This window comes from Rutilus rutilus, assembly GCF_951802725.1.
Source record: "Rutilus rutilus genome assembly, chromosome: 4".
Taxonomy (NCBI): Eukaryota; Metazoa; Chordata; class Actinopteri; order Cypriniformes; family Leuciscidae; genus Rutilus; species Rutilus rutilus.
Window position 1 is genome coordinate 25,023,186 of NC_140212.1, and position 13,866 is coordinate 25,037,051.

General features: G+C 43.1%; 1 protein-coding gene across 1 annotated transcript; it reads right to left on the minus strand.

Annotated features, from left to right (window-relative positions):
• Positions 1 to 678: 678 nt before the first annotated feature.
• On the minus strand, positions 679 to 1,891 carry LOC311289049 (piggyBac transposable element-derived protein 4-like; the record flags this gene model as incomplete). Its single annotated transcript, XM_084406801.1, has 2 exons — positions 679 to 1,227; positions 1,349 to 1,891. The coding sequence occupies 2 exons, from the start codon at positions 1,889 to 1,891 to the stop codon at positions 679 to 681; spliced, it is 1,092 nt and encodes a 363-aa protein (XP_084262927.1).
• Between the last annotated feature and the right edge of the window lie 11,975 nt (positions 1,892 to 13,866).

The window sequence follows — 13,866 nt, forward strand, 5'->3', positions numbered from 1 at the left end:
TGACAGAATCACATTTTTGGGTGAACTAACCCTTAACATTTTACTAAAGTTTTACTAAAGTTTTCAACCTTTGTTTTGGTTGTATATTATACTAATATTTACATAACACTAACCCTTTAAAGGCTTAATTATATGTGTCATTAAACATTTTTGAATTTGTAATGGTTAAAATTAATATGAAATACGTTTTAAAAAATACACAAGATGCATTTTCTTTAGTACATTTTTTATTGAAATCAAATAAGACTTGTCTTGACTCATTATAAACGTCTTACATTTTGAACAAAGGGACAATTACTCACAAAAATGAACCCTTTTAAAATGTGCAAATATTACAGAACAGATTAACACTAGAAGTCCCAGAGAGCAGCCATTTGGCTTTTCTACCTATAAAACCCGCAGGACAGCCGATGGGCTGGAAGGCTTTAGGCTAATATCCTTAATCAGCTGTTAACAGTTGCTTTTGTTATGTAAACGATGTGGGGCCATGCTGAGCCACTTCAAGGAAACTTGTGTTTCACTATGCCATCTTAGGGAGAAATCAACACACATGTTTTATTTTTTCCTTTGTTGCTGAGATTTATTGATAAAAACAGTACAAAATAAAATAAAAAAGAAACCAACCATTTGTACACATTTACAAATAATATTAAAAAGTGGTTGAGTACATTCCAGCAATCACTCACAATCCTGGCACTGCCATGGTATCTCCCGTCTGCATTTACCACATGTGTATCTGTAGCAGTGAACACATCGCACAGTGGCATGATTGTTCTTGCATTGGTGTTTGACCTGACACATGGCTCTTTTTCCAGGGCTAGGTGTGGAGGGTTGTGTCCGAAGCAATTGTTCTTTTCTTGCCTTCTTCGCACACATATGAGAGTTAGCCAACTCTCTTGCAAGCTCCACCAGGAAGTCCACCCGTCTTTCCTGCCTTCCGGTGCATGCTTGATACAGCACATGTGCATTCAGTGCTGCCATGTCAATCATGTTATAGAACACGGCAACTGGCCAGCGCCGTGTCCCTGTGCGGACAGTGTACTCCCGCACCATCTGGTCCATCACATCCACGCCGCACTTTGTGGTGTTGTAAAGGGTGACAGTGTTTGGCTTCCTTTTGGTGGTATTATCAGTCTGAATCATGCTGTGCACGCTGCTAAGAATGTAGACGGTCTTCTTCCGTTTGGCCGCATACGCCGTCAGCGTAGCAGCAGTGGTTGAAAACACCTAATAAATAAGATAAATTGTTATTTTCATAGCACTTTTACACACAATGACACATTTGGCGGTGTTGATTCAAAAAATTAGAAACACATAAACATAGAACCACAAAAGACCTGCAACATACCTGAGTGGTGAATTCATTGCGATCTGTGTGTCTAGCGGATTGAGGGATTTCCCGGCGAATCTTGTTGACTGTGCCGAGGATGGTGGTTTTCCGGCTAAGAAGTTTATGCGCAATTGACAGCGATGTGAAGAAATTGTCCGTGGTAACATTTCTGCCCTTGTCTAGGAATGGTTCCATCAGCCTCATCACTACATTTTCAGACAGTCTCTCTCCACTGGGACGACTAGGGTCCTTGCCAAGATATGGGAGGACATTACAAATGTACTTGGATTTTAGGTCGCAAGCCACCCAAACCTTGATCCCAAACTTGTCAGGTTTAGTTGCAATATACTGCAGGAAACAGCAGCGAGTCTTTGACGGGAAAAGCTGTTCATCAACGGTGATATGTAGACCAGGGTTGTAGGACGTGATGCAATTGGTGACAAATGATCCCCACACACTGGAAATTGCAGCAAACTTATCAGTCTTTGCTCGATCACTCCAGGTGGACCTGTCATCGAAGCGTAGGTGTCGCATGATGTCTTGGAAGCGGTTTCGCGGCATTGTTCCAATGATATGTGGGTTTCCCAGGTTTGCTGACCAGCAGTCACGTAGTGATGGAACCTTGATAAGCCCCCGCAAAATGACAATTGCAATAAATGCCATTAGTTCAGGGAGGGCCATGAACCAATGAACATGCTCCATTTCCTGTGCATGTTGAATAGTCCATTCTTGAATGCTATGAAACGCAGGAAGCTCTGAAGGCGACTCGAGATACTTTTCCTGGCCTTAGCCGTTGGCTCTCCATCTGCAGCGTACACTTTTATTGGGGTGAAAGGGAGACGCGTCCTCACCTGTTCTTCACGCCACACTGTGCCATCTTTCGCTGTCTCGGTCAGGTCAGTCCCCAAACGGGCTCTCTTTTTTGGTTGAGGAGCAGTCTCCTCATCTGCAGTGTGAACAAATTCAAATTGTGAGCAATGGAAAAGTTAAATGATATCACAAATGCATGCATAGATACTAATAATAATTCCAGTATCTCCTTCTCTGTATCGGAATAATGTCTGAAATATCTTCCTAAATAAAAAGATACAACTAAAGCAAAGAAACAACTAATAATGTTTGACCATTACCATCACCTCTTCATGAGCGATTGCATGCCTTGCATTCCTCCACAAACAGTTTAGACTTTATGTCATTTGACAAGGCCGAAGAGAAGAAAAAAAGAGGGCTACGTGAAGAATGAAAAGGAGAATGAAAAAAAAAGGATAAAGATTTATGTTGTATATATTATATCTCAGGGAATCCTTGGTAGCACTTTGAAAAGGTCTGATTATCAATATAAAACTGCAGAGAACCAATAAAACAGTGTTTCACAACTGACGGATTGCTGCCCAAATGCGTCACAGGTCTGTTCTCATGCTAAATCCACATAATAAAATGCTACTAACCATAAAATCATATATAGGATCGTAAAATAAATCGGCTTATCAACTTTTCAAAGGGAGGAGATATTTCTTGCCATATCTGTTCGTAATGCCAAAGGTTAAGTCCAATCAAACTTTATGGTAGTTTGGTGCAGATTCATCTGTCACTTATTAATGTGGCTAATACTAAAACATTGTCTGGCCTTTGTTCCATGTTTACCAGGCTGGTAAATCACACTTTTACTGTTGTTTATGCACACTTATGCCTATGTCATATTAATATATTTGTTATTGTTATGCAAAAAATAAATATATAAATAAATACCAATGTTTCAAGCAAAAATCATTTTTGTTATGCATTGATTTCTGATTCAACACTGTAACGTGTACAGTTTTTAGTACCACCACATATAAATGTTGTTCATATTGCCATTATACACATATTAGCAGAATGTAAAATATACAATATAGTAATCTAACTGTTAATTCATTTCTAGAGTACACACGCATTAGCTATTTACCATGAACAGTTTAATGAAGCGTACAGGTTGTTTATCAGAGAAGTGGGTAAAAGTATGTATTTATATGAATCATTGAATGGTACTGTTGTTTTGAGAACAGTGAGTCGAGTATATTGGACTATAGAGTACATTCACCACGGACATGTCATTAATGCTTTAGTTCTAGTGTGAAAAGACCACCGCAAAGGAGTCGAGCGCGGGCAATCTGCCCGCTGTTATCAGCGCGCCCCCTGCCTCAAAGCGCGACGCTTATGTTGCAGCACACTGAAGCCCCTCTGTCGCTGAGCGACCGGAGCGCGCTCCGCATTCAGCCCCTAGCCATTCGTGCAGATGCATGGGCAAGGCTACCCGGGGGTTTTGAAGTGGGTGCTAGACATTATAGAAAGAGGCTATTCGCTACAGTTTCGCCGACGCCCTCGCCGCTATGTGACGCGCGTCGAAACTACGGTAAAAACAGAAGTAGCACCACCTACTTTGAGCCGAAATTTTGAAACTGTTGAGCAAAGGGGCCATAGAGCCTTTATCTCAAGCTCAGAGCGAAGGAGGGCTATACAGCAGATACTTCCTGGTACTGAAAAAAGACGGGGGTCTCAGACCCATACTAGATCTAAGAAATAGATAGATCTGAAAGACGCATATTTTCAAATACAAATAGCGTCACGTCACAGGCGACATTTGAGATTCGCCTTCGAGGGCCAGGCATATCAGTGCTCAGTCCTACCGTTCGGCTTGTCTCTAGCACCCCGTACATGTACGATGTGCATGGACGCAGCGCTCGCACCCCTCAGACTACAGGGCATGCGAGTATTGAACTACTTGGACGATTGGCTGATTCTAGCTCAATCTCACTCGGTGCTCATAGAGCACAGGACCATTTTGCTCGATCACCTCGAGAATCTGGGTCTCAGAGTCAATTGGGCGAAGAGTTCTCTGTCTCCCAGACAGATAATATCTTTTCTGGGCACAGAACTGGACTCGCTGTCTATGATAGCGCGACTGTCACCACAGCGCGTACTAGACATTCAGCGCGCAGTGAGCTCTTTCCGCTGCGGCGCATCTGTCCCGCTCAAGAAATTTCAGAGGATGCTAGGTCTCATGGCCTCAGCATCATCAGTACTTCAGCTGGGCTTGCTTCGCATGCGCCCGCTACAGTTCTGGCTGAAAGCGCGAGTACCGCGCCGAGCGTGGGCTTCCGGTCTGCTTCGTCTCAAGGTCAATCAGAAATGCATCGCAGCTCTGAAACCTTGGAAAGCAAACGACTTGTACTAATCAGGTGTAAGCCTGGGGACTTCCTCGAGTGTGAAGGTAGTGTCTACGGACGCATCCACCTTGGGATGGGGAGCACTGCTCAAGGGCAGACCGTTCTTCGGCCAATGGTCAGAACGGGAGAAGCTTCTACACATAAACTGCCTCGAAATGTTGGCAGTGGACAACGCGCTGACTCGTTTTTGTCCCCAAATACAAGGACACCACGTCCTGGTCCGCTCGGACAACATGTCAGTGGTGTCCTACATAAATCGCCAGGGCGGCCTCAGGTCCCGAAACCTGCACAGGCTGACAGAACGCCTCCTGGTGTGGGCTCAGCGCAACCTGCTCTCGCTAAGAGCAGCGCATGTGCCAGGGCTCCTAAACGTAGGACCGGACAGACTGTTCAGGAACAATGTTCCGACAGGCGAGTGGCCTCTACACCCACAGACAGTCCAGCTGCTGTGGAAGAAATTCGGCAGAGTGGAAGTAGACCTGTTCGCGTCTCAAGAAAACGCTCACTGTCTGGAATTTTTCTCCAAGAGCAGGGACGCGTTGGCTCATGTATGGCCCCGCCGCCCGCTCTATGCCTTTCCTCCCGTCTCTCTCCTGCCTCAGGTGATAGAACGGATCAGAGAAGGATGCTCAGTGCTACTCGTAGCGCCGTTCTGGAAAAACCAACCCTGGTTCCCAGTTCTGATGCAGATAGCAAGCACTGCCCCATGGCCAGTGCCAGTGAGGAGGGACCTCCTCTCTCAGGCCAAGGGCTCGTTTTGGCATCCGCGCCCAGAGCTGTGGTCCCTTCATGTTTGGGCCATCAACGGGTACCCGCTGACCTCCCAAGCGGAGTGTTAAACACGATCATGCAGGCTAGAGCTCCGTCTACGCGACGTCTCTATTCCTCAAAATGGTCAGTGTTCTCCAGCTGGTGCACAGCTCGTGGCGTGTCGCCGCTAGACTGTGGGGTGACGGAGGTTCTTCATCCGCTTTAGTCATCCGCTTCCTTAGAGGAGCTAAGAGACTGAATCCTCCCAGACCTCCCTCAGTCCCTGTATGGGACCTTTCTACAGTGCTGGAAGCCATGAAAGGTGACCCATTCGAGCCTTTACAGACGATTGATCTTAAACACCTGTCTTTCAAGACAGTGTTTCTTCTGGCTCTCGCTTCAGTGAAGCGCATAGGGGACTTACACGCGCTCTCAGTAAGCGCGACGTGCATGGAGTTTGGGCCTAATGACTCAAGAGTTATACTCAAACCTAAGCACGGTTATGTTCCAAAATCCCTCAACACACCGTTTAGGGCGCAGGTCATTTCCCTGTCAGCCCTACCGGTCTCTGACGAGGAAGGAGACGCAAGCTTCCTTTGCCTAGTCAGGGCATTAAGAGCTTATGTGTCTCGCACGTCTGTTTTCAGACAGACAGAGCAGCTCTTTGTTTTCACTCTACGGACGTTCTAAGGGACTTGCCGTGTCGAAACAGAGCCTATCCAGTTGGATAGTTGATGCTATAGCGCTGGCTTATACCTCTAAGGGCTTACAGTGCCCATTAGGTGTCAGAGCACACTCCACGAGAGGCGTGGCCTCGTCGTGGGCTTGGTCTAGTGGGATTGCCTTGCAAGATATCTGTATGGCGGCAGGCTGGGCCTCCCCGTCTACATTTATAAGGTTTTATAACCTAGACGTTCCCGCCTTGCAGGCTAAGCTGCTTTCGGTCTAAAATCGGTACTGTCTGCCCTGATGTGTTCGGGCCAGAATACTGAAACTGCTTGAGCAAATGCTCGCTGTTTGATCGCGCAGCTCTATGGGCAGTGTGTAAGACCCACTATATTCGTCAGTCCAGGCCGGGGGTCGCCCTGACTGTACGACACATCATCAGTATAACCGCTCCTTATAGGATGTTATATTATTACAGGAATGATGCTATTCTAGCCACTCTTTCCTGGGCTCTCTGTGAGTCCCTTATGATCATGTACTATATGAGCCCGGGCACTTGCCCTTGGGACTTTGGTGCTGGATCTTAGCATGCACGGCGTTTTACACTGTGTTCCCCTAGCGTAAGACTTACGCAGTACGAGAGAACCTCTCGTAAGAGAACGTACTCGGTTACTAACGTAACCTCGGTTCTCTCTAGAGAGGGAACGAGTACTGCGTATCTTGCCGTGCCTGCACACGCTCTGGTTCGCTTCGGCGATGAAAAACCAGTGAGCTAGCCTCTCGAAGCTATATTTATAGCCCTAGGCCACGCCCATTCTGGCGGGACGTGACGTATTGGGCGCGAAGCGCCCCCATTGGAGCTGACGTCACGAAAAGGCCTTATCGATAGGCTGCTGCAGTTGCCGCAGGGCAGCCAATAGGCGCGCGAGCCGTCTCGCCTGTGTCTGCATGCTGCCGCAACGCGTTTTACATTATTTCAAAATTAAGGATAATTTTTGGCTTCAGTATCTCGCGGAAAAGAGATTTTCCCCTAGCGTAAGACTTACGCAGTACTCGTTCCCTCTCTAGAGAGAACCGAGGTTACGTTAGTAACTGAGTACGTTTGAACCATACGGGAGGAAATAGCGATCAAGCAATCAGCTTACGCTTTCCAACGTTTCAGAGAGAGCACCAATGACGAATGATGCGTGCATACTCAAGGAGCGCACACACCCAATAACGGCAGTCACAGCAGTAGTGCGAGATCCACACGAGGGACGGAATAGCTGACTCGCACTTTACGAGAGGAAATGGCAATCACGCAATCAAGAGCTTACTCTCTAATGTCCACACTAGAGTTGAGCCGGATACTCGGCTGAAACGAGTATCCGGTACGGATAAAGCACTTTTGTCGAGTACGAGTATTATACGAGTAATACGAGTCAATATCTGTGCTCGGATTGAAAAAAAAATAAAGTTATGTTGAGATTAGGACTGGGCGATATATCGATATATATATATATATATATTTATTCATTTATTTTATTTTTTTTTAATGCGATATGGAATTAGACCATATCGCATACCGATATAGTTCAAATTTGCGCTGTGATCCTTGCTCCAAGCAAGCTGCTGTGCTGACCCGGAGCTCTCTGCACTGCTCCCCGCACCCCGCCCCTCCTTTTCCACTTTGCGTGCGTGTTTAGAGCATGTTATGTTATAACATGAAATAAAGTCTTTCACCTCAGAAAAACGGACTTTCTTGTCCTGTCAGCCGTTATACTGTGGTCGTAGCGCACGCGCAAAAGCGGCGGCGCGCGCTGTGTATCGCCTCACTGTATATAAAGTGCAAAAGAAACTACGAGCATGCAACGCCGTTACGTTGTAAATTACACGAAATAAAAGTAATGCAGGTATGAATTTCATTCTATTCACCAGGAGCAGTTTCCATGTTTCATTAACAGTTCTTGTATTGTGTAGGCTATTCACCATGGTAACTGTCGTTTCCATATTAACCCCAAAATGCCACTATTTTTCTTTGTGTTATTTTTTATATTTTTAAATATACTGTAGTGGCTCATACCAACATTGTATTAACAAAAACTAGTTTGGGACTGCTATTTAATACCTTTAGCATAGGCCTAATGTTTATTTATTAGTACTAGTCTTTACTATTAGTCATATTCTTACAATTTATGTTAAGTAAAGGGGGACAGTAGTACTTGTGTGTGTGTTAACAAATTTTGAAAAAAATAAAACATGAAAAATAAAAAATATTGGGATATATATATCGTATATCGAAATTCAGCCTAAATATATCGGGATATGACTTTTGGTTCATATCACCCAGCCCTAGTTGAGATGAAAACTCTTGTTCGTTACATTTTACTTCATAATTGCAACAGCATGTGTTGTATTCATTGTTGCAAAACTTGTTCTGTAGTTAGTTTGTTATCGTGATCAAAACCATTGATCTGAAGCTCAATGCTGATGCTGTCATGTAAATATTTTTTTAATCAGTAATAAATATAACAATTTCTGATCAACCCATATCAATTGCATACCGGTTAAAGCAGTGGTTCTCAAACCTGTCCTGGCGTACCCCCAACACTGCACGTTTTCTTTGTCGCCCTAATCAAACACACCTGATTCAATTCATCAGCTCATTATAACATGGGTGAATGAGCTGATGAGTTGAATCAGGTGTGTTTTATTAGGGAGACAAAGAAAACGTGCAGTGTTGGGGGTACGCCAGGACAGGTTTGAGAACCACTGGGTTAAAGCCTCGCCCATTTTAAGACAACCTGACTCACTTCCGGGTTAAATCCCGCCCACTTCCGGGTTAGGCCCCGCCCAGTCCGAGTACAGATACAGATACAGATAATTCATATGGTTAACAGATACAGATACAGATACAGATAATGCTGTACTCGCTCATCCCTAGTCCACACCTAATGCCGGGAGCAGCCACAGTAACATCATTGCGGCACGTCAATGACGTCAACAAATGACGTTGACCTCAAGCACAAGTCTGTCGCACTTTATATCCCCATGGGGACAGCTAATTGGCTTACAATCCACCTATAATTAGAAGGGAAAGTAAAGGGCTTTCCCACCACATGAAGTTGATGGTCCAGATGTGAGGTGGGAGGTGGATGACTCAGACACATCCTCCTCTGTCTCCTGATCTTCACCACCCTCATCTGTGATGCTCTGTTCCAAGTCATCCAACTATGATAAATTTTTTTTACATTTAAAAAAAAAATCAGGCATAATAAGTAATGGCACAATACATGTTTGTAGAAAGCTCACAAATTGTGTGTAAAAGTTGGAAAGTACTGTAACAACCTTTAGCCAAAACTTACATTCAGTGTAGACTGAGACATACGTTGGACAACAAAAGGTTGTAGAAACTGGAGAGTTTTTAAAATCCACTTCTGTCTGGAAGTTAATTCTTTGTCACCGCTGCCACTTGGTTTTAACCGGAGGACTTTCCCATACTGTGTTCGGAGGGAAGCAGCTTTTATTTGGACCTCACCGGCTGTAGGAAAGAAATCAGATTACTAATCTAGCACATGTAAAATCTAGTCTATGTACATGCATACACACACACACACACACACACACACACACACACTTAAACTCACTCACATAGTACACACACATAAACTCACTCATTCACACACACTCACTCACTCTCGCTCGCTCATTCACACACACACACTGACACACACACAAACACTCTTGCTCACTCATTCACACACACACACACACACACACACACACACACACACTCTCGCTCGCTCATTCACACACACACACACACACACACACACACACTGACACACACAAACACACACACACTCTCTCGCTCACTCATTCACACACACACACACACTCGCTCATTCACACACACTCTCGCTTGCTCGCTCGCTCATTCACACACTCTTGCTCGCTCGCTCATTCACACACACTCACGCATTCTCACTCGTAACACACATACATAATCACACTCACACAAACAAGTTTCTCTATAGCGAAGTACAATTTCATGAATGATTAGTTAGCTTAGCTAATGCTAATTCCAGTCAGTTACTCACTGGGTTGCTGAAGTACTTCTGCTATTTTTGGGCAACATTTTTCTTTTTTTAATTCTGTCATGGTACTCTCTCGATGAAACATCATACAGGCAGGAGTACTGTTGCCACAGCTCCACGAACCTTTCCTCCATTTCATAATTCAACTTAACACCATCGTCTCTATTTCGTTTCGGCATTTTTGAAAGCTGTGTATGGAAATGCGTCTGTGCTCCTATTGGTCAATGTCACACGTGATAGAACCCGTCGTGGAGGACCGAAAAAAAAATTAAACATGCTAGTCTTTTTGTTGTGGTGTCGTGAAGCATCGCAGACGCAACGTAGGCTGTCGCCCGCTATGACACACTATACGAGATGAAACGATCGAATCTTGCGTTGTCATATACGAATTCCCACGACACCCTACGTCAAACGGATCGTGCCAAAATCGGGCTAAAATCGTGTAATCTGAACCAGGCATTACTTATCGCGAGAGGAAAAATTTAGTTTTAGTGGCATAACATCAGTTAATGGAAAAGCCGTCATTTCGCAATAGTTTTTTGTTGAAGTTTAGAAAAAAATCGCAAAAGTTTTGCGCAGATCTGTAATGGAAACCGGTCTTGAAAGAACGAACTCGGAGGGATGCGAGGACATAGAACACATCTTTGTGAGAACTGAGATTCAGTGGAAGGGAATGAGACAAAACCAGGCTGATCGGTGCTTATCTGAGAGCTGACCCAAGATTGGTATTGAAACACTCTGGTGTAAGCACCTGGGAAAATGGGTCTCGACCGAAAAACTGTAGGCTGAATCCACTGGGAGCCATTAATGACCATTGGACCTACCTACATATATTAAATAAACTAAATGTTAATATCTCTCACAGTATACATAAGAAACTCTTAAGCACACAATAGGGCTTTTCACACTTTAAAGGGTAACTAAACCCGAAACAAATTTTTTTTTTTGTTAATGATCTGTAAGAACGGGGCTTTATTAGTGCTGTTCATTGATTCGAGTAACTTTTTTGACATTTGGGTACAAAGTGTTTTAATTCTACAATATATGGTGTAAAAAACGTCTGAGTGCTGCCCTCTTCAGGTTGAACGGTGGCTACTGCAGTTGAATTTTCCTATTGGATGTTTGCGGTACTACGTGACATAAGCGGTACTACGTGACGTAAGCAGGTTCCAGCTCACCACGCCCTTGGTTGATTGATTGATTGATTAACTTTATTAATCCCCGGAGGGAAATTTAGGTGTCACAGCAGCACAACCATACAATGAATAAATTAAAACAACTTTAAAACAACATTCACAAACAACACAAGACTCATTCTTCAGTATCAAGTCGTAAAGCATTGTAATTATATACAAAAACATAAATCCTAAAAAGTATGTCATCTTGAATAACACTGATTATGCAACTTAATTGCAGTTGGGAAAAAATACTTACTATAACGCTCCCTGTAGCAGCGTGGATGGATTAATCTTAAGATGTGAGTACTCATAAAATCACGAACTATTTCATTTAGGGGATGACAATCATGATTCATCATAGAAGAGAGTTTCCCGATCATTCTGTCCTGTATTATCACCTCTAAGGTGGGTAACACACTTCCTACAACAGAACCTGCCTTCTTTATCAGTTTATTTAACTTATTCTTCTCCTTTTCTAGCAGTCCCCCTCCCCAACTTGTGACAGAGTACAAGATCACAGATGAGACCACAGAGTCATAGAAGGTCTTAAGTAGTACATGACTTACACCAAAGGACCTCAGTCGCCTGAACAATTGAATACAACTTTGACCTTTCTTATAGACTTGCATCGTGTTGTCAGACCAATTGAGCTTATTATTCAAATATACACTCAAATACTTTTAAGTTTTTACAATCTCAACTTCTGACTCTCTTATTTTTACTGGTACCACTTGCTGAGGAAATCTACTAAAATCAACTACAACTTCCTTTGTCTTACTAGCATTTAGCCTGAGACCATTTTTCTCACACCAGTCCACAAAACTCTTTAGTAGCTCCCTATATTCACTCTCATCATGGTCCTTTATACAGCCAACAATTGCCGAGTCGTCAGAAAATTTCTGAAGGTGACAGGATTTAGAATTATACTGAAAATCTGACGTATAAAAAGTGAACAAAAATGGAGCTAAAACTGTTCTTTGAGGGACTCCAGTGCTGCACTTCACTACTTGAGAGACACAGTCCTGCATCCTCACATACTGTGGTCTATTTGAAAGATAGTCAATTATCCAATTTACCATACCATGATGTACTCCAGTATTTTCCATCTTACTTTGTAGTAGTGAGGGCTGAATAGTATTAAACGCACTAGAGAAGCTGGTACGAGCTAGCGTAGATTTATCTGTATTTAGTACAGTGGTCAGGAGGGTACATAGGTGTAGTGTTGCTGGTTGCAATAGCACTGCTGGACTGCATAGCTTTCCAGCAGACTTGGAAATTAGGCGCCAGTGGTTGTATGCACTTGGCCTGGAAGACCGTGAGTGTGAAACCTGCATTTTATGCGGGATTGCTTTTCCAACGCAATAGAGGTGGAAATGGGCTTCACCACACAGCTCGCGCTGAAAAGCGACGCAGTTATGCAGTTTATGATTAAACTGGTTTGGAGTGACATTAATTTCTTAATTAATGCAAGGAGTGCAAAATAATTAATCTGTAACGATCGTCATTTTGAATAGAAATCATCACTCACACAACATTCATTCTCGTCTTCTCCGGTTTATTTGTGTTCAAATACATACAATATACAGCATCCGCCAGGGATATTAGTCCAATGGTGTGCATATTTGGAGAAATAATGATTAATTATCACATGCTAGTAAAATATTTCGTCATACAGAATACCATTTATATTCATTTTCCACTGAATTATGCGATCTGAAGAGCTCAAACAGCAAACAGAGCTAGATGTGTGAGTCTCCTCTTCCTGATTTGCGTCAGATTTGACCTCAGAGCTCTATCATTTGCTGTACAGGCTGTCAATCATCTCACATGGTTCAACGTGACCTCTTCTGCACGACGCATCCTGTGTACACTTCCTCATTCTGGACATCCGTGATAACAAAGCGAAAGTGACATCTCTTCACCTGAAACAAGAAGCTTTTAAATGCACGATTGAAGTATTTGTGTTTTGTGTGTGATTTTCGTGCGATTTGGGGTTTTCATATGAATAAAGAATGTTTACAGAATGCATATACTAGGTAAGGATAGCCCATAGCTTCATCTAAAATGCTAAATATAACATATTTCAAAATCTTTTTATGACTTGAAACCATTTTAAACCGCGACCAGAATATGATACAAATACTCTATGGTGTTTTAAAGTGAGCTTTAAATAAAAGTGTAATATTAATAAATTAAATTGTGTCATGTAACGTTAGCTTGAGGCTACCTGTTGTGCTAATGCACCTGCTGCAGGAGCTTTCTATTCCATACAATCATTTTTTAAAAGTAATTTGCATTTAAAGTTACAAGAATTTTTTTTATTGTTTGTTTTCTAACAAGACTTAAGTTAATAGGTGGATTATTCATGAATAGTGGTATTACATAGGTGTCGATGGCCAAGCATTATGCCAGAAGAAAGGCTATAATGGCTGAATTCAAACAAAATAATAAGGATAAAAGAATAATGAAGATAAAGGCTCAATCCCAATTCTATTTTATACCCCTTCGCCTACCCTTAACCCTTCGCCTATCCCTTACCCTTGCCCCTTGAAACAGAGTGGCAAGGCGTAGGGGTGAAAATATTCCCCTAAGAAATGGGACACCACACTACTACACGTTACACGTCATTATACTGTACGTCGTCGCTAGCGCCTACGTCA